The sequence below is a fragment of the Corvus kubaryi genome, unplaced genomic scaffold (genome assembly GCF_017639235.1).
Source record: "Corvus kubaryi isolate FWS band 111438036 unplaced genomic scaffold, C.kubaryi_AGA036_p1.0 78, whole genome shotgun sequence".
NCBI classification, from domain to species: domain Eukaryota; kingdom Metazoa; phylum Chordata; class Aves; order Passeriformes; family Corvidae; genus Corvus; species Corvus kubaryi.
The window spans coordinates 774,860-795,031 of record NW_024582065.1 but is presented as its reverse complement, the minus strand read 5'-3'; the positions used below and the strand labels follow the sequence as shown (position 1 = coordinate 795,031).

Here is a 20,172-nt window from a genome sequence, read left to right as displayed (position 1 = left end):
CACTGTGCTTGACCCATGCAGTTCACGAGGGCAGTTTTCCTTCCAAGGAAACCAAGCCAGGTCTGTCAGAGAGCCCTGAGAGCCTCAGCCATGGATGTGCCAGCTCACAGCCTTGGACCTGGGGCCCTTCTGGAAATGCTCTGAGTCCATGACTGAATATTTAACACTAATGATTTCTGCCCCTCTGCAGGGGTCTGACCCTAAAGGACCTCACCTGGGAGCTGTAGGAAACCACACGTGGTCTGAGGTGCTGGGGGTCGCTGGTTCTGCCCCAGCGCACTGGGGACTGGATGCAGACAGCTCCTGGGTGCCCAAGGGGCAGCCAGCATCCAGTTTTCAGGCACACCTTACAGAGAGGCAAGGCAAGGTGTGCTGCGTAGGAAATGTGCATTCTCAGCCTGCAGTAACTGCGCTGCTTAGGAACTCTCTCCTTTGGCATCCAGGGAGGCTGGAACACCCTGGTTTTCCTTCCCAGCTTCAGTTTAAAGAAGCTGCATGGTGGAACTGGGAATTTGCATCTGCAGCACCAAAGAGAGCCTTTGTAAAGGGTTTCTTGCCTCCGTGGCTTTTCTTTGCTGGCCTCCCCCCTTTTTTCCATTGCTGTAGTACTGGGTGTGTGTTAAAGTCTCTGGACGTTTTAAATTGGACGGGAAAGATGCAGAACCCTGGCCATGAGAAACTGAGCAAGGGAGAGAAAATTCACAGCTGGACATGTTGGATTTTGTGGTAAATGGAGCTCCCATCCTGCCCTGGATAACTCTGGAAGTGTGGAGTAGGGATAAGGAGCAGGGAACAGATAGGCAGAGCTGTGAAGAATGCAGCGAGGTCTCTGCCAGTCTCAATATTTAAATCTCTTTCTTTTTTGCAGAAACCGCAAGTCCCCTGATTTCAAATCCTTTCCCGCTTTTACAAAGTAAGTGTGATGGATGTCTGTGGTGCAAAAGGCAGGGACTGCCCTCCTGCAGCCCTGCTGCCCTGCCCTCTGAGCAATTTTCATCAATAAATGGTTTTTTTATTAGGAGTCCAGGTGTCAAAGATAAAATGCCTCACTTCTGCGGCTCTGGTGTCAGATTTAAATGCAACACAAATCCTCCAGGGTGTTTCCATGCAGTCTGGGGCTGCCAAATCGCTTCGTGTTCGGTCTTCAGGGAGTTTGTTGTGAATGTGTTCTGAAACCAAGATTTGAAAATGAACCCATATTTAAGTTACATTTACACAGAGAAAAACTTGTCATCGTGACTCAGCTCAGTAAACACCTGCACAGAACCAGGTCCGTGTGGCCTGGGAGCACGGGTGAGAAACAGGCAGCGAGCAGGAGGGGAGGGAGAGCAGGTCTGGGATGGGTGCACAGGTGGTCTCTGCTGGAGGTTCTGCCCTTTGGCTTTGATGCTTTCAGCAGGTGGGGCTTCTTCCTTTGCCTTCCAGGGTGTTTGGTTTCTGCTCGGCTTGCATTGGGATTTGAGGGGGATTTTCAGTCTGTGCCAGCCTGGTGATGCAGGGCACCCCTGAATGCTGCACCCTGAGCAGGGCCACAGGAAGGGAGGACAGGTGTTCTTCCTCCTCTTACGAAGCTGAGAGGGAAGCAAGGGCTTTATTGAGAACACAAGTTCATGTGGGAAGAGAAATCCAATTAATGCCAAGCCTTTTGACAAGGGTGGTGAATTTGGGACTCCCTTTTCCAAACATGCTCCAGAGCACCTTGTTGTCTCTTACTGTCTGAGCTGGCTGGAAGTGACAGAAGTTCTGTTTTCAAGAAACTTCCACTGATTTTGGGGTGTGCTGGTGTTTTTGTAGGAGCCTGCTGCTGGTTCTCCTGCCTTGTTTCAAGGGTTTGTGTCAAAGGGAAGGTGCAGTTACGCTGTTAGTGAAGCTAATGCCAGTGGAAACGTTGGGTGGAAATGCTGAGGAGTTTTCCTCACAGTTGTTGTGCATTTGTTTTTCACCAAGATGTGGACAGAAGTGTTGAAATGTGGGGCTTTTCTGCTGAGGAAAGAGCAGCCGGGGGGGCTGTCCCTGCTGAGCCACGGTGACACCCTGCTGGATGTCTGTCACTCTGCACAAGCACCTCAGGGCACTTGCTGTTGGAACTTTCTGTTAAAGCTCTCAACTCCTGTTCACTCCTGGCTTCAGACCAGGCTCTGCTATTTTCCCTGGCTTAGATGTGGCAATGAGAGTTAACATGGGAATTAGAGTGATTTATTTAACCTAAGCACAGGCACTGGTTTTCCTCTGCCTTGGCTCACACAGCTGCTGCCTTGCTCTGGGGCCTTGCTCACTGGGTAAAGCACTAATAAAAGTGTCTAATTATAGCCTTGGGGAAAGATGTTTTAAATTGTGCAACCAGATGTGAGCATTAGTTCTGTGTGGCTCAGGACACTGAAGAGGTTTCAACAGCTGCTGGTTGAAACCTTCTCTCAGAGGACACCTCCACGAGCACAAGGGGCTTGTGTGGGCAGCACAGAGGGGCCCCAGCTGCCCTGGTACCATCACCAGCTGGGAGCAGAAGGACAGGTTTGCTGGGGGAAGCACCCAAGGGGGGACCTGGGGACCCTTTGCCGAGCTCAGCCCACCTGAAGGCAACAGAGTGGATGCATAAACCTAAGCCTGAGTAAGGAAGAGCTGAAATTCCCCATGGGAAGGACGAGCAGAGGTCCTGCAGTGGCAGGGGGGCTGCGCTCCCAGGAAGGAGAATGGGGCACAGGTGGGGCTCACATGGGTGTGCAGAGCACTTTTGACAACTTTTCCAGTTTTAAGTTGCAGGAGAAATCAAAGGGAGGAGGATTTACCAGCTCAGGTGAGCAGTTCTTTTCCAGCAGTGACTTTTCCCTGGTTTGGGATACAGATTGCTTCTTTCTCCTCTCCACCTTGCTGATCCCTCTTCCTCTTCTAGCTCTGGCACATCCCACCCTCCTTCCAGCCAGCCTGACTGTTCCCAGCTCTGCACTGTGGAGCATGAGGGGCTCAGGAGCTGAAAGCTCAGCAGTGTGAGGGTTGAGAGAGCTCTGGGAAGAAAAGTGAGCTCATTCATTCCCACAGGGATTCTGCACATCCTCCCAAGCATCCCTTCCCTTGGTCCTGGGAAAGACTTTGGAATTGTTGGGTGAATTTAAATTTTATGCTTAGTTTTAATGTGAACTCATTTTCATTTGTGGTGAACTTAGACTTCCGTGTGTCTTTGTCTCAGAATTATTTAGAAAATGCTTTGGCATTTTCAGAATGTGAAATCAGCTTTTGGAAGTAGGTGGTGATTTTTTTTCCAAAGTTGGACATTTCTGGAGCAGAACAGAAGGGGCAGCTTTCAGAATTGAGATGAAGTTCAAATGGCACACGAGAGCTGCCGTTGTCCAGGGGACTGCAGGGTGACACGTGCAGCCTTGCTGCAGCACTGGGAGTACAGCAGGGGCTGTCCTCCCCTCTGGTGGAGGGGCAGGGGCTCCAGCAGAGCAGAGGGGCAGAGAGAGGGGCTCACACAGCTCCTCTGACCTGCCAGGGGCCTGTCAGCAGCAGGCAGCAGGCTCTTGGAAGTGTGACTGCTTTCAATAGATGAATCACACGTTAATTTTGACGCTGGTTTGAGATGTTTCCATCTGAGCAGTCTGGGCTCCATGAGCAGATGTGTGTCTGTAACACAGGTCACTGACATTGATGTACGAACCCAAGAGGGATGGTTTGCACCCACAGGGAGCCTTCTCCTCTCTGACAACTAAAAATAAGCCTGAACAATTAGATTGCATTGTACCTCTTGTGGCATTTTACCACATGTACTTCACTGCTGATGGTTTCAGCAGAGACAGCCAGTCCCTGTTAATTCCCAAGGCCTGAAATCCCTGTGTGCCACTCAGCTGCCCAAGTCTTCTCTCTTTTTCACAAGCACAGTTACTTAGGTACTGTGTTCCCAACCTTCCATGCCACGGCAAAGCCCAGGAGCAGCATCACAAGCAAACAGTGACTGAAAGCATTGAGTACAACTCTGGGCAGAGCTGGCTCCATCATTTCAGAGGCTGTAGGCTCTGTGGGAAAGGTTTAACCTCACAGCATGAAAGTACAGCTTATACAGACTGTTCATGCTCTCTTTTATGTTTTTCCTCACGGATTCCTGTAGCCTTGAGGTGGATTCTGGGGTTTGCTACCTCAGATAGATTTCTCACAGGGTATAGGCAGGCTTGTGCTTCCCTGGGTTTTGGTTCTTCCATCCTGTGTGCTGGTGCTTCTGCTTATTCATTGATACAGAATATGTTTTTTGCTTTGAACTTAGATCTAGACTTCTGAAATATTGTAGCAACAGACCTTGCTCCGTGTGTGTGCCAGGCATTTGTATCCGAAATTGTTAATGTGCCAAATGTGTTTGTCCGTTCTGCTGCCCCAGTGTGAGAGGGGGCAGTGCTGGTGTGGCTGCAGGGCCAGAGGCAAACTGCAATATTGCCATATCCCAGCACCATAGTTCAAGATCACATCTGTCAGCCACTGCACTCTACTGATACTGTTAAACAGACAACTGCAAACATTTGCTGTTAGGTTAATTCAGTGGAAAAAATGCACTTTCAACATAGAAAAGGGCTAAACGTATCTTGCAGCTCACGAGGGGGCTCTGCACCCAGCTCTTTCCTCGCTCCAGCTCATCCACATTGCTCTGGCACATGGCTCTCCTGCTCTGCTCTCAGCCTTCAGGCACAGCCCTGGTTCCTGTGCTTCTTGCCCTCCACCTCTGCTTCCCTGGCGTCCTGCTGCCACCCAGCCCTGTGACACTCACCAGTCCCTGGTCTCACTGCGCTTGGTGACAGCCACAAAGCCTCAGCTGAGTTCCCCCATGGCACTGCTCCACCCCCAGCTTCTGACTACAGCACTTGTCACAAGCCGGTGCTCCTTGTCTCACTCAGGAAAGGCAGCAGAGACTGGAATTTGACAGAACTGGATGTAAAATAAATTCACCAGGCTTTGCTCACAGGCTCTAAAATAGCAGGGATGTGCTCAAGGCAGGCTGCACAGAGCAGGCCCTGGCCGGTGGGCAGCCTCCCGAAGAAATCCTTGTGCAGATCCCTGAGATGCCCACACAGGGCAGCAGGTGCTTCCCCTTGTGCTCTGCCTGTGCCCCCGGCCATGGAGTGCAGCAGGAGGAGGCTGCCCAGCCCAGCCCAGCCCAGCCCAGCCCAGGAGGCAGAGCCGTGCCCGGCCCTATCCCGCTCCCTGCGGAGCTGCTGTGCCAGGGGCACGGCCCCACGGCTGTACACACTGAGGTATGCACCTGTGCTGCTTCCCTGCAGACTCTGTGTAATTCTTCTGAACTGATTTCTCCCAAACAGAGCCTTACACCTGTGGAGCTTGTGGAATCCAGTTCCAGTTTTATAACAATCTCCTGGAGCACATGCAGTCCCACGCAGGTAAGCTGGGCACTTCGACTCGCTGCAAGCAGAGAATTAAATTCTGTGCTGCTGCCTGGTGCTGACCCCGATGTGTGTCCATAGGGTCCTCAGTGCTCCCCATTCCCACAGCCCCAGTCATTTCACCTGCAACAAACAAAGTCACCCCTCAAAGGCTGGAGCACATAGGCTCAGGCTGGATTGTGAATATCGCTCCTTTCCGTAGGGAGAGAGGGAATGTGCCATGCTAGCTCAGAGCCCATCACACTCCTCATTGGCTTTGTCCAGAGAATCCTCATTGCATAAACTCCTACAGCAGGTTAAATCCCGCCTTGTGCCAAAGGGGTGGCTCTCATGGAAGCAAACAAACCAAAAACATTCGCAGGGCAGCAGAGCCTTTGCCCACACGAGTCCTGTCCTGTGCTTGTGTCTCCTGGAGTTCTGCAGAGGACTGAAATGTGTTCTCGGAAGAAGAATTTGCCATTTCAGCAGTTGCCTCTCAGCTACCTACAAATGAGAATTCTTAGGAATCATTCCAGTGCTTTGTTTCTAAGTCATTGGTTTTGTTTCCTGTCTTGATACATAAGAGACAGTTTTAAAATTTCAAAGCCAAAGCTGTTTCAAAGACAGCATTCAATATATTCAAAAATGCAGAAACAGAATTAATTTTATATTGGCAGATTTTTTTTTTCTTTTTTTTTTTTCTCCTCTTGAATAAAAATTCAAGTGAACTAACACAGTTTTAAGAACAATTAAATCCCCTTTGACAGACCTGTATTCTCCAAAAGACAGCTGCTCTGTTGAGATGCAGATGCAGTGCAGGCCCTGAGGAGAGTGGCACAGGAGGACAAGAGGCTTGAGGAAAAGTATATTTTCCATTCTGTAACAATAATGTTAATCAAAGTTCTTATCTTGCTCTCTATTTTAGTTTCAGTCCTAATTTTAATAGTGTCACCTGAGTTCTTCATCCATAAGGTTCCTCTATTCCATTTCAGTTCCTGTTGGCAAATCTTAGTGCAGGCTCTGTGTGTTGTTCAGCAGCTACTTTATTTATCATCTCTATAGTGTTACAAAGAGGCTTTTGGAGCGCTTTGTGAGCAGAAGGTGTGAGTTTGTGTTTCTGTTAGAGCACGGGGCATTCCTGTGGAGTAATGGGACTGTGTTACCCCGAGGATCAGTGGAGCTCTGCCCTGGCAGGGCTGCCCTCACTCCCTGGCCTTGGGTCTGTCCTTTCTGGTTGTCTATGGCAGTTCCTGCTGCCTCCACACTGTGTCCTGAGCATCCTGTTCTTGCTCTGGGCTCTGGCGCTGAAATGCAGCATTTTGAGTTGCAGCTCTGGGTGACACTGAGTACAGGGGCTGAGGTGTCCAAGGAGACAAGGGCAGCTCACTGGCAGGGTTGAGCTGTTGCAAGTTTTAAGCAAGTGCTGCCTGCAGCTTCTTCCTTCTCTCTTCTTTACAAGTGACCCACGGGGGTGGTGCTGAGGGCTCCCTGGGAGGGTGGGCAGGCCCTGGCACAGGGTGCCCAGAGCAGCTGGGGCTGCCCCTGGATCCCTGGCAGTGCCCAAGGCCAGGCTGGACATTGGGGCTTGCAGCAGCCTGGGCCAGTGGGAGGTGTCCCTGCCCATGGCAGGGGTGGCACTGGATGGGCTTTAAGGTCCCTTCCAACCCAAACCAGTCTGTGGTCCTGTGATCTTTCACCTGGGTTACTCTGGCCACAGAACAGGGCTGGAGGGAGCAGTGTCTGCGGTCTGGCTCCTGTCACGTCAGCAGAGCTCTGTGAATGGGTAATTCCCCTCTGCCCAGCTCTGGATTATTCTTGGTAAACTCTGTTTTCTCATTGCTCCCTGCTGTGTTTGCAAGTCCCTTCCTCTGCCTGGCTGCCTCCTCCTGAAGTCTCACTGGTGCAGTGACAGTGAGTGTGTCCCTGTCTTCTTCAGCTGCTTTCTGCAGGTGCCACCACGGCTGTGCCCTGTGAAAGCCACTGTCCCCTCCCGTGGCATCTCTGGGTGTGGTGCTTGGCAGCCCTGTGCTCACCCCTCTCCCCTTCCTCCACGTGTGCAGCCGGAGCGAGCGGGCGGCGTTTGCTGCTATGGGATGAGGGCAAAGCCAAAGGAGAGGCAGGAGAACTGCGGCCAGCATTGGTGGGTGTCGAGCTCTGGGTGTTCTGTGTCAGCAGACAGCAGGGAAGGCACACAGGGCCTGCAGTTGCCCTGGCAGCACTTCGTTCCTGCAGTCTGACAGGAGGTGAGGTGAGGGTCGGTCTCTTCTTGCAAGGAACAACTGACGAGGACAGGAGGGAAACAGCCTTAAGTTGTACCAGGGGAGCTTTAGATTAGAAGGGTTCTCAAGCACCCCGAGCCCAGGGCAGGGGTGGAGTCACCATGCCTGGAAATGCTCAAAGAGCATGCGGATGTGGCACCTGGGGACATGGGTCGGTGGTGAATGTGGTGCTGGGCTGGGCTGATGGTTGGACTGAATGATCTTGGAGGTCTTTTCCAACCTAAACAAGTCTATGATTCTGGGCTTTCCATATCCAAGCAACAGCAGTGCCTCAGCATCTCTGGGAGTGCAGGGACTTGGCAGTGTCAGCAGAACTGGTGGCACAGGAGGCGCAGACTGGGGACAAGGCATGGCAGTGCTTTATCCCTGGTTCAGGGAATGTTTCACTGTGGGGATGCAGAGAGCCAAGGAGCCTGTATGGGTCAAATGCTCCCTCAGTTCATGTGTTCAGGAGCCCAGTTTGGTTTGTCCTGTCGAATGCAAAGGGCTGATCTCTTCCAGTGGCTCTGCTGCCTCCCCTGGACCCCTCTCACAAGGGACAGAAGCCAGGGAACGTGCTGCTGGCCTCCAGGAGCAAAATCAGGGACATACTGGCACTTGAGTCATTCAGAGGGCTGAGCCCGGAGGCTGGAAGGTAATAAGAGAGATTATAGCTTCATAAAGCAGCTACACAGTGAGAAGAAGCAATTAGAATGTAAATTGGGTGCTGAAAGGCAGAAATAGAACAGCAGAACACCAGGCAGAGGAATTTGTTCTGTAATTACACTGAACAATATACAGCTTTGACTCCCTTTAGAGTATTTTGTTCAGGTCAAGTGCTGCTATATAATGCCCTTCCTACAATCTAGGCCTAAAAAAACAAAAGGAGGACTAGGCTGAACCTGGATTAAAGGATTGGACGCATGAAGAAAAATTAAAGAACCATGATCTGTGTAGTTCACAGACTGCCTGATAAGGAAGATGAGGCTGAAATGTACAAATCTCATTAATGCCACACTGAATGCCAGCAGGTATTTGTATATAATAAATCCCCTATTATCAGGAAATAGATAAAAGAGTTACGGTGAGGAAATACAGAGGGTTTCTCCCCTACCCATCCCTCACCAAGACAAGGAAGGCCTGAACTGTGAGCAAAGTTAGCAGGCAACATCCAACATTTTCCTTTGCCCACCCAAGGTGCTTGGAGTTGAGGACACTGGTGACATTGGTTCAAGAGCAATTAGTCTGGCAGGTGCTGGGGGACTGCTGATGTGTCACACCTGGTCACTGGTGCTCTCTGGGGCACCTCATGCTCTTCACAGCTCTGCAAAGCCCAACCTGTGGCTGCAGCCTGAGCATGGCAGTGCTCCCCGGGCACCCAGCGTGGCCAGGGAGCTCCCTGGGCACACACAGGCCCCAGGCAGGCCCAAAGGCTGCCCTGGGTCTCTCATGTCCCAGGTTGCTCTGAGGTGTTGACCGAGCCTGTGCCAGTGCAGTGCCCACAGATAACTGAGCAGCCTGTGCCTGTCGATGGGCAGGGAAGGGCAGAGCTGCTCACACTGGAGAGGCCTTGTAAGGAGGAGAGCACTGGAGCTCCATCACACCCCTGCTGGTCTCCCTGCTCTGCCAGGGCACTGGCACACATGGAGGAGAGCAGCTCTCCCCTCTCGTGTATGTCCTGGCCCCCCAGAGCAGCCTGGCAGAGCTGTGGGTGCCTCAAGGCACTGCTCACAGCACAGGGCAGGGTCACTGCACTCTGTGCTGGTGTCCCCAGGCTGCAGGGGCTGTCCCCTGAGCTGGGCAGCCTCCACTCCCCATAAAATCAGTGGAGAGTCAGTGACTCCAGGTGAGTTCAGACCACGGTGATTCTTACTCCACAAGAGGATCCAGTTCTGCCTGAGTGGATGGGTGGCACCCCCGAGTGTAAAAGGAGCCCTAATGGGCCACCTCAAAGAGAGGTGTGTCTGACAGAGGTCCAGAATTAGGTGAGATGCGTCCAACTGTGATGAGCAAATGACCTGTTCTGTTTTCTTTGATTTCCATCCTTCTGCTCAGCCTGGTCATCAGTCTCTCCATCTTTCTGCTTCCTCTTCCAGCCCATTTCATTGTGCACTGTAATGTTCCTTCACAGCCTGTTTCACAGCACCATTTCATACTGAAGCATCCTAAGAACTAGAAAATTTCCTCTGGAGGGTGGGGAGAGGGTCTTGGGGCACAGGAGAGGAAAGAACACGGATACAATACAGAATTTACTGACCTTGCCTGCATTTCCTTACAAGATCCCATCAGACTGGCAGCCAAAGTGGTCGGCCCAGGTCCACACACAGAAATGGGAGCACAAACACAAAGACTTTGGGGGCACTTGGTGTCTGCAGCCTCAGGGTAGGGTGGTCTTTGGTCACACTCCAGAGACTTTGGCTTTGTGTTTGCAGTCTGAGGCAGCAATGAGAGCCCCAGAGGAGCTGGGCCCTGGCTCTTCACGGAGAAGAAACCAGATCTGAAGACTGCAATGAGACCCTTAGATCCAGAGGAGCTGAGCACAGCTTGAAAACCAAAGTGCTTCCCGGAGAGCACAGGGCAGCCACCTGCAGAGCAGGAAGAGGCAGTGAGGGAACAGAAGGACTAGTGTCCTTTCCACCTCATTTCGGAAGCAAATGAATGGCCCAAGTCAGGCTGAGCTTCCATTCCTGCGGGTGTGCAGCTGCAGCTCCTCAGGAGACATTCTTCAGGGTGCGCTGGTGGCATCCACGTCCTGGTGCACAGAAAGACACGTGGCACATTTCAGGCACATTTTGGGAAGTGACAGGTTGTGAGTCCAAAGACAGTTTCGGGGTCCCTGAGGGTGCTGTGCCAGCTCACTGAAAGCCACAGAGTGTGGTAGGTAATCGTCCCCTTAGTTAAAGGAACCCTACGTAAATGCTGAGCAGTTTCCCTTTCTTTGTGCTTTAAGCATTATTTTGTGCTTTTAACCCCTCCCTGTCTCTTGCCTCACAGCTGACAATGAGAACAACATTGCCTCCAGCCAGCCCAGGTCACCTCTCCCCGTGGTTGAAGAGAAGTGGAAACCACAGCTCCAAAGAAATAACGCCAACAACAGTACGTAGCAGTTCTTCAGTCTGTCCCTGTGCAACAGGTGCCTCAGGGTGCAGCAGTGATGGGCACTGCACAAGGCCCTTGTCCTCACCGAATTGTGTTTGATTTCATCCTTAATTCGTGTCCTGCCCGGCAGAGCAGAGCACCCCTTCCCACTACAGGAGTGCAACAAAGAACCCCGGGGTGGTTGGAAAGGTTTGTGAGGAGGATGCATTTGGTAATTCCTGAAAGAAGGTAACTTCTGATCCAAGGTCAGACTTCCTGGCCTGGCGTTAAAAAACTAATCCAGGCATCGTGCTGTGACATAGGCACAGGCTGCCCAGAGCAGCTGTGACTGCCCCTGGATCCCTGGCAGTGTCCAAGGCCAGGCTGGACATTGGGGCTTGGAGCAGCCTGGGACAGTGGGAGGTGTCCCTGCCCATGGCAGGGGTGGAACTGGATGGGTTTTAAGGTCCCTTCCAACCCAATCCATTCCATGATTCTGTGATTTGATGTCCATCTTTCCACCTGGGCTGAGCTGTGACCATCCCCACACCAGGGACAGGATGCAGATCAGCTCCCTGCTGCTCTGAGCAAGAGCAGGGCCTGTCTCTGGAGGTTCCTCTGTCCGGAAACCTTGGGGGAACAACTCCAAGGTTGGGGTTGTCTCTTCCATCATCTGGGCTTGTTCTGCCTCTTTGGGGGTCTCTGAGAATTGTTTTGTGCCTTGCCCCCAGCTCTCTCCTGCTGCAGAGGTGCTGATCTGGTCCTTTCTGTGCCCGCTTGTGTTTCCCTGCAGCGTCGGCCAGCGGCTCCGTGGGGAACAGCGCGATCCCGGAGAAGGAGCGGCAGAACATCGCCGAGAGGCTGCTGCGGGTGATGTGCACCGACCTCGGGGCGCTCAGCGTGGTCAGCGGCAAGGAGTTCATCAAGCTGGCGCAGACGCTGGTGGACAGCGGCGCTCGCTACGGTGCCTTCTCCGTCACCGAGATCCTGGGCAACTTCAACACCCTGGCTCTGAAGCACCTGCCTCGGATGTACAACCAGGTGAAGGTGAAAGTCACCTGCGCCCTGGGCAGCAACGCCTGCCTCGGCATCGGGGTCACCTGCCACTCGCAGAGCGTCGGCCCCGACTCCTGCTACATCCTCACTGCCTACCAGGTGGAAGGCAACCACATCAAGAGCTACGTCCTGGGCATTAAGGGTGTAGACCTTCGAGACAATGGTGATTTTATCCACCACTGGGTGCAGAACGTGCTGTCGGAGTTTGTGATGTCGGAGATCAGGACGGTGTACGTGACAGACTGCAAGGTCAACTCCTCGGCGTTCTCCAAGGCGGGCATGTGCCTGCGCTGCTCGGCCTGTGCCTTGAACTCGGTGGTGCAGAGCGTGCTCAACAAGAGAACACTACAGGCTCGCAACATGCACGAGGTGATCGAGCTCCTGAATGTCTGTGAAGACCTGGCAGGGTCCACGGGCCTCTCAAAGGAGACCTTTGGCTCCCTGGAAGAGACCTCCCCGCCGCCCTGCTGGAACTCGGTCACCGACTCCCTGCTGCTCGTCCACGAGCGCTACGAGCAGATCTGTGAGTTCTACAGCAGGGCCAAGAAGATGAACCTCATCCAAAACCTGAACAAACACCTGCTCAGCAACCTGGCAGCCATCCTGGCGCCGGTGAAACAGGCTGTGATCGAGCTGAGCAACGAGAGCCGGCCCACGCTGCAGCTGGTGCTGCCCACCTACGTCAAACTGGAGAAACTGTTCACTTCCAAAGCCAACGATGCTGGCGTGGTCAGCAAACTCTGTCACCTCTTCTTGGAGGCGCTGAAGGAGAACTTCAAAGTTCACTCGGCACACAAGGTAGCCATGATCTTGGACCCTCAGCAGAAGCTGCGGCCCGTCCCGCCCTACCAGCATGAAGAGATCATTGGCAAGGTCTGCGAGCTGATCAATGAGGTGAAAGAGTCCTGGGCAGAAGAAACAGAATTTGAACCTTCAACCAAGAAGCCTCGTGCAGCAGGGGAGGCCACAGCAGCTCAGGAAGAAGATTGGTTCGGGAAAAATGAAGTCTATGATTATTTGCAAGAACCTCTCTTCCAGGCCACCCCTGACCTGTTTCAGTACTGGTCGTGTGTTACCCAAAAGCATACAAAACTAGCCAAGCTGGCCTTTTGGCTCTTAGCAGTGCCTGCTGTGGGTGCCAGGAGCGAATGTGTAAATATGTGTGAGCAGGCGCTCTTGATCAAAAGGAGGCGGCTGCTCAGTCCAGAAGACATGAACAAACTCATGTTTTTGAAGTCCAACATGCTTTAAGACTGTCTTTAATTAAAACAAAACTTTAAAACACTGTTCCAAACAAAGAAAAAGAAATTTAAGTTCTAAACACTGTGGACCTCATTATGAATGCCCCTGGAAACCAAGTGCTTTTTTATATATATATAAAAATATAAATATATATAAAATTAAGTTTGAAAGGAAAGCTGAGCACGGGAGAGAGACAGCCCTCTGCCAGGAACGTGCTGCTTTCCATAGATAGTGTGTGGACTTGACAGACTTTCTGATGTTTTCAAGTGGGCAGACGAATGGGAGGCTGATGTTCTAAAGTCTTCAGGCAGCTGAGATCTAAAGTGACTTGAAGTTTCTTTTGTTTCTCCTCCACCCCACCTTTCCTCTTGTCCCCTGGGCCATCTTGCCATGGATAATCAGACTCCATTGACCAGTTCTGCACTGGACTTTGCTCCTTTGAATAACTGTACACCTTGAGGGCACTTGGCTGCAGCCTTCTTGGCACGGTGCACGAATCAGGGCAGCTGTGTTCCATCAACACCGGTATCTTTAGAAATCAGGAAGGGAGGCTTTAAGGTTTTTGATTTTTAATTTTATTTTTAATCTTTACATATCCTTTTTTATCCAAAAACCAAAAGTTACTCCTCTGTCTCTACTCCCAGTTTTGAGTTTGACATGGCAGCAAGTGATTATAAGTTTGATTTCAAACTGAGAGAAATGGTTCATGGCAGAAGCTGTCAGTAGTTGTTACGTTTCTTGGCTTTGTATTTTTTTACAGCAGAACTTCTTTTCTGAACTCCCGGTGTTAATTAGCTTTTCTGTGAATTTTGTACATCAGGTGTTCTCAAACTTGTTCTAGAGTAGCCTATTTGCAGTTAAATAATATTCTTATGGGAACCACAGCAGTTGTTTATGTGGCAAAGCCTAGAAACCAGGAAAAGCAAATGGTGACAGCACAGGTGGCTATGGGCCACCAGTGAGCTCGCCAGGTCTGCCAGAGAACCCTCATACCTAAAGTTTTTTGTTAAAAAGTGTCTCAGTGACACACAAACCACCCTTCCCAAGGCCAAGGGCAAACCAAGGTGTATGATTTTTCAGGGGAACAAAGCTCACCAGTTTTGTCAAACTGGGGTTTGAAGGAAGCTTAGAGAAGTGCATGGGCTCAAAGATCCTTCTGAATGTAAGTGCTCCTGACTGAGTGCAAAGAATATCTTCCCATTTTTGTTTGGAATGGTTTCCTCTAGTGGCACGAATGTCTTTTTGATACCTACAGTGCATTACACTACTTGTTCTGTTGCTGACCTGTTCTGGCCAGGAAGGCCACGGGCCCCGAAACGTTCACACGTAACTGGCTCACCCCAAATGCAATTCGAGATCCCCATAACCCCAAACCATCTCAGTCACTCTGCTGTCCCCAAGGCCAGAGCTCCTGCAGGCACAGCTCCTGGGCTGCTGGACAGGCTCTGTCAGGTTTGGTGCCTCTTGGACAATTCCCAGCCTCTGGTGCCAAACTGTGCATTTTTCACCCCTGGGACTTGTCTCCTGGAGGAACACTGCAGCAAATTCTCGTTTTTTTCAGCCGTCTCTCCTGCTTCCAGGAGCTCTGGAGCTGCAGTCCCAGTGGCATGGGAGGGTCAGGAGGAGGGACTGGCCTGCTGGGAGCAGCTGGAGCCCCTCAGCAGCACTGAAGGGGAGTTTGCTGCTGGCTGAAAGTGCAGGGGGAGACTGGGGGCCCTCTCTGAAGTGCTGCTGCTGACCAGATGTTAAACCAGGATCCCACCTGCCCAGCTCTGCTGTAAGAGAAGGTGCAAGTTCCAAGACATGAGAGATAGCAAACCCAATCTCTCAGGCTTTGTGTGCAGATGCCTTGAACCTCACGGGCACTCCCTGATGCCTGCACTGCCACGGGACTCAGGGGCACAGTTTGCACGCTGGACCCTTCCCCACGCCAGGCTCATGAGGACAGACCTTGGCACCAGCTCTCTTGCCCTTTCCAGCCGCTTCAGCCTTCCATTGCCTTGAGGCTGGTGTTTGGGTTGACCTCTCAGCACTGTTACTGCCACCAGGCCAAAACCATTGTCTCCCCAAATGTTCAGTTTTTGCCTAAAGCACACAGCCTGCCACATGAACAGGAGCTGCCAAGGCAGAGGCTCTTGGACACCTGATTTCCCTGGCAGTGGCTGCTGGAGGGGTTGGTTGTGAGGCCAGCTTTCCTTCTTGCTGGTTTTGTTTTCTCCTGTACAAATCCTGCTTGCCCAGCCACCAGCTGGGCCCATGGCAGCACAGCAGTTTGCAGGGCAGGAGAAACACGTGACAAACAAAAATGAACCCTAAGTGAGATGTGTGCCCAACAGCAGGAAAACTTGGCTGGTGCATGTCCCCAAAGCAGGATTAGCTGTGGGCACAGAGGGCACCACACAGCTCAGCTGATGGTGCAGGGATCAGGATTGGCAGTTCCTTCTCCTAATGGCACATCACACCTTTTTGTGTGGTTCACCTGAGAGCTCTGTGATGCTCAGGGGAACGTGCAAAGCCCTTGCATTCCTTTGGAAAGACAGCTCCAACTCCCAGCCCTCCTTTGCTAAGGGACACGTAGATGATTTCTGTGGGGTTTGCAAACTCGGGCTCGTCTTGTCTGTGCAAGGCATTGAGGGTGGGAAGTGGGCAAGGTAGAGTTAGCCCAGCTGTAAGTCCCTGGAACTGAGAATGGGGTAAACTGCAGGGAACTGTGCCCAGCAGTGAGCAGGACTGTGGTGCAGAGTCAGGACATGCAGGCAGGAAGGGCGCAGCACCCCTACCTCCCATCCCACCTCCCCTTTTCCTTCTCACACTGTGGGTTTGGCACCAGACTTGGGGTTTTCTTGTGGTGCTGACCAAAGAGAGGGATGGACTGGCCCTCTCCCCCATCCCAAAAACTGCCCCTCCAAGGCAACTTCGGTTGTAGTTGCACTAATGATGGATGTTAAGCAGTGATGTCGGGTAGATGAGATTCTCCCAAAGACTTAAAAACTCAACAGCTGGAAAAGCAAGAGAAAACCTGAAGGCCTAAAATGGAGCATTCTCAGAAGTGGGTGAGGAGAGGAGCTGCTTGGGCAGCCCCTTCTCCAGAGACTCGGTGGAAGAAGGTGCAGCTTTTCCTGACTCTGGAACACGGCTGCAGGTGCTCAGCTCAGAGGAGCTGTTCCTGCTGGGTCTGCTCTCTTTCTCTGGTCACTTAGGCTTCAGTAAAAGCAGAGAAGCACATCCGTAGCACATGTATTTACCTTAAATGCCAAGCTTTTGCTCCTCTTCCTCCTTCCTTCTTCAAGGCTTGAATTCACATTCTAAGGAGCAAAAATACTTGACCATGGTCTGAAATTGGGAAGTTCTTGTTTGCCAGGTTGCTCCAACCCCAGCTGCTCTGTTCCTGCTCTGTGGAGCAGCAGGGCTGTTGTAGGAGCACTGCTGGTCCTGGGGTGGGAGACTGCACAGGAGAGGCTCTGAGTTTGGCCAGGGCTGTTGTGAGGTTCTGCTCTCTTCCAGCTGGGGGGAGAAGTCCTCAGAACTGGGATCACCCTCTGGTGGGTCATGTTGGGAATTTGCCTTCTGCTTGTTGTTTTCCTTTAATCTCCCATGTGAAGTGTGCCAGGATGCAGAAATGGTGTGTGGCCTCCAGGCATTTACCTGTTCCTGCTGCTGACTTTGCAGACTTCTCTGACTCCACAATTTGCTTTGGGAGCGTTCTGACCTGCAGGTGGGGAACAAGCACCACCAGGTGAACTCTAAGAGGGAAGAGCCTGTCTGATTGTCCTTGTTGCTGAAGAGAGTGGGATAGAGGCAGAGCTCTTCAGGAGGTTGTTTCTGTGTGGGTGCAGCAGCCAGGTCAGGAAGGATTTGTCTCCTGTGTCTCTCAGTAGGCAGTGGTTGTGGTTGTGTTTGGCTTGCAGGATGGACTTGGTGTCTCACACCTGGGTCGAGTTGAGGTGGAGGTGAACTTCCCTTTCTGTCCAAGCTCTCTGTCTGTGCTAAGGAAACTGCTTTGGCTGGATTTGAACTGGTGCAATCTGCAAAACTTTCTGTGAAAGCTGACTGTGGGCTCAGGTTTTGTCTAACTCAGTTGTTCATTCATTGCTGGTTAAGCCAGTTTAACCTTGAGCTGAACTGGTTTAAGCGTCCACACAAACCACCTGCACTGGTTTATCTGTGCTTGCTGGGCAGAGGTGATGTCCAGCAGCAGCTCAGGGAGTCATGGCCCTCATGTGAATTTAGCAAATGAATTTGCAGCAGATGCTCTCAAAACTTGGGAATGACTGAAAATAGAGGGGAAACACTTCTAGAAATGGCTTGAGCTCTAAATGGTGGCGTTGGAGTGTTCAGTGAGATGGCTCAGGTGAGTTGGGTGGTTTTTCTCCAACTGGCTGCAATAACCCAGAAAGTTTAGCATGGGAAGGAATTACCAAAAACGTTTGTGTTGGTGGCCGAGTCTGCTCAGAGGGGCCAGTTCCACTGTGGCCATGGTGAGCACAGGACAGGGGACTGGACCCTCCTGCTGCTCCCACAGTGTCCTGGGCATTTCTAGGCAGCAACATGTTACCAATGAACCAAAAGGCATTAAAAGAGCAGCCAGGAAGGTGTTGCAAGTCTGGGAGTGCTGCTCTGTGCTGAGGAAAGGCTTGGATCTCTGCACCTCTCTGGCTGAGGGAGAGGCAGGAGCTCCTGTGAGCATTCACACAGGAAGGGACGAGTTGTTCCCTATGGAGTAGTGAGGAGTAATGGGGGGAAAATAAAAAAGATACTAAAGGCAGATTCTGGGAAACCTCTTCGAGGGGAGAACTCTGTTCCTCTGGGAGGAGGGGAATGTGTTTTGAGCCCTGTCATTGAAGACGAGGCTGCAGAGTGGAGCTCACTCCATGAGGCTGGGCCTTGCCGAGAGAACAGGAACTGGGTGTAGAGGTGGGAAGTGCCAGGTTCCTGCCCAGAACCCTCCAGGCGGGTTCACAGAACCTTTTCCTCCCCATCCTCCCACCCCTCACCAGCACCAAGCCCTTCCCAGCTCTCAGTATATCCATTAGCTGGGTTCCATCCCGGAGGGAGGCAGCACAGGGGGAACCGCCAGTCGAGGAGCAAATGTCCTGCCAGGCCTTACCCTGCCGAGGTGGGGGAGAGTGTTCAATGTTTTGCTGCTTCTGCTGAGCTTTTGCTGTGCTACACCGTGATCTCGGGTCCGTGGGATCCCTTGGGAATGCCCAGAACCGCTGGCCGAGCCCCGTGCCCCGTGTCAGATGTGAAGCTGTCACTGTAGCAATAAGAACTCCCTGTTCCCGTGTGTGGGGCCTGTCCCCCTGCCACGGCTCCGTCACCTCCCTGGGGCTCCGGGAAGCGTCCCTGAGCAAAGCGCGGGGCCCAGCTCAGCCCCGTGTGGGACAGGCCTGGGGACAGTGCTTACGCTAGGCCAGAAATGGTGAACCAATGACAGTGGGTTGCCCTGAAATTTAATTTTATCTCTTGAATGTTTGTGAGATTTCTGTTTAATTTCGGGTTTAGTTTGGCTGCTTAGTTAAGGTTTGTTTCCTGTTAAGAGTCCTTTGTTTGTAACTCGACGAGAGAGTTTTGCTCACATAGACAACGGTGTATCCATAGACCCTGAGGGGTTCCTCATCCTTAGGCAGCTGAGTTGGAATTTTTAGCTCCTGAAACAAGGAATGATGACTGGCAGGATTTTCTGTAGCATCCCTGACAGCGGGACCTGGGTGAGCAGCTCAGCCTTAACGATGGGAATATTGTAGGGTGGAGCTGGTGAGCACAGACGTGTCCAACCCTTGCTTTTTACAACTAAAGTCCCTTAAAAAGACACTTCCAGCCTCACTGGCCTTGAATCCTTGTTCTCACCTCACGGGGGTTCTCGTGGAGTCTCCGCAGTGTCTGTGGATAGGCTGGGGTTGTTTTTTCCAGCAAGCTGCAGGGTGGGAGAGGGAGTAACTTTTCCCCTTGCTGTGTAGAAGGATCTTCCCACTCAAGGAGGGAGAAGTGTTCTGGAAGGAGCAGCAGTCTTAGGAGCTGTTTTCCATGGTCCCTTGAAACTTACTGGTACTTTAATACTCCTTTTTTTGAATCCTTTAAAGGCAAGCTGGTAGTGGATGAGCTGCACAGTGGTGACAGGTGACAGCCCAGGCTGTCAGTGGGGGGAACGCTCTGCCCAGGCCGTGAGGATTGTGGTCCACGCCGTAGCCAGACAGTGTCATGGTGACAACCAAACATCGGGAGGTCCTTGTTGGCAGCCAGTCTGAAAAGAGAAGCTGTTCCTCGCTCGTACGTTCCATTTCCCAAACCTCCTCCTGGGAGCTGAATTCTTGTTTCATCAGGCAAAGGATTTAATGTTCTCCTGGCCCTCCTGGCCCTCCCTGCCCTCAGTAACTCGTGTGCATTTCCTTCCTTTCTGTAGATGCAGATGTTCTAGGCAATACCACAGAGCACCCGCGCTGCGAGTGCGACCATGTCATCTTAAAAAATACAAAAAAAATATACAAAAAATATACAAAAAATATCTTTTTTAGGCCAGAGTTTTCTACAGGTATTAATGAATATTTTTCTTAATCCTTATAAGTTTTATGTGTTTAATATTTCTTAATACCGGTAGCATTAATTTATACTTTTGTAGCAACACAATATTTTTATAAACCGCCACCGCTGGCTTTGTCTTCATAACGGGAAACGTGCGGGCAGCTGGCCCCGCGCTGTACCATGTACTGTATTTAAAAGGTTATCTAATGTCACACTTGCTGTGTTAATAAACAAAACAAAACCTGTTTGAAGTCTCATGTATTGTTGGTGTGGATCAAATGACTCACTAGAGAGCAATATTGCACGGGGTTGAGTTGCTGATTTTCATTGTGATATGCGAACGCTTGAGGCCAACTCAAGTTCTGAGGTTTTTGGTTTTGTTTTTTTTTTTTCTTTTTAGGATTTTGTTTTGGTTTTGTTTTGGGTTTTTTTTTCAGCTAAATAAATTCAGTGCTGTTTGAAACTTAGACTGACGTCAAATTAAAAGGATTATTAAAGAAAAAAAAAATCAAGGTGTTTAAATGTTGCTGTTTTTACAAGTCTGTTGCTGTCTGAATGGAAATATTCCACGAGAGAGGAGGAATAGTTCCACTTAGCTTCCAAAGGGGCCGAGCGCTCCAGGCCAGAGCTCGGTTATTTGGAAATACCTTAGAGAC

The 20,172-nt window shown here is 51.4% G+C and overlaps 1 protein-coding gene across 4 annotated transcripts in view; it reads left to right on the top strand.

Moving 5' to 3' along the window:
• ZNF618 (zinc finger protein 618) overlaps positions 1-19,761 on the top strand; it is a 132,387-nt gene extending 112,626 nt beyond the window's left edge. For 3 of the 4 annotated variants that reach the window (XM_042052742.1, XM_042052740.1, XM_042052739.1), the window contains 4 exons: positions 869-913; positions 5,301-5,378; positions 10,613-10,714; positions 11,490-19,761. In XM_042052742.1, the coding sequence (XP_041908676.1) occupies positions 869-913; positions 5,301-5,378; positions 10,613-10,714; positions 11,490-13,003 (1,739 nt within the window). In that variant the 3' untranslated portion in view covers positions 13,004-19,761. The remainder of the gene's footprint in view (positions 1-868; positions 914-5,300; positions 5,379-10,612; positions 10,715-11,489) is intronic. The other variant, XM_042052741.1, reaches the window with a different exon arrangement.
• The last annotated feature ends 411 nt before the right edge of the window (positions 19,762-20,172 follow it).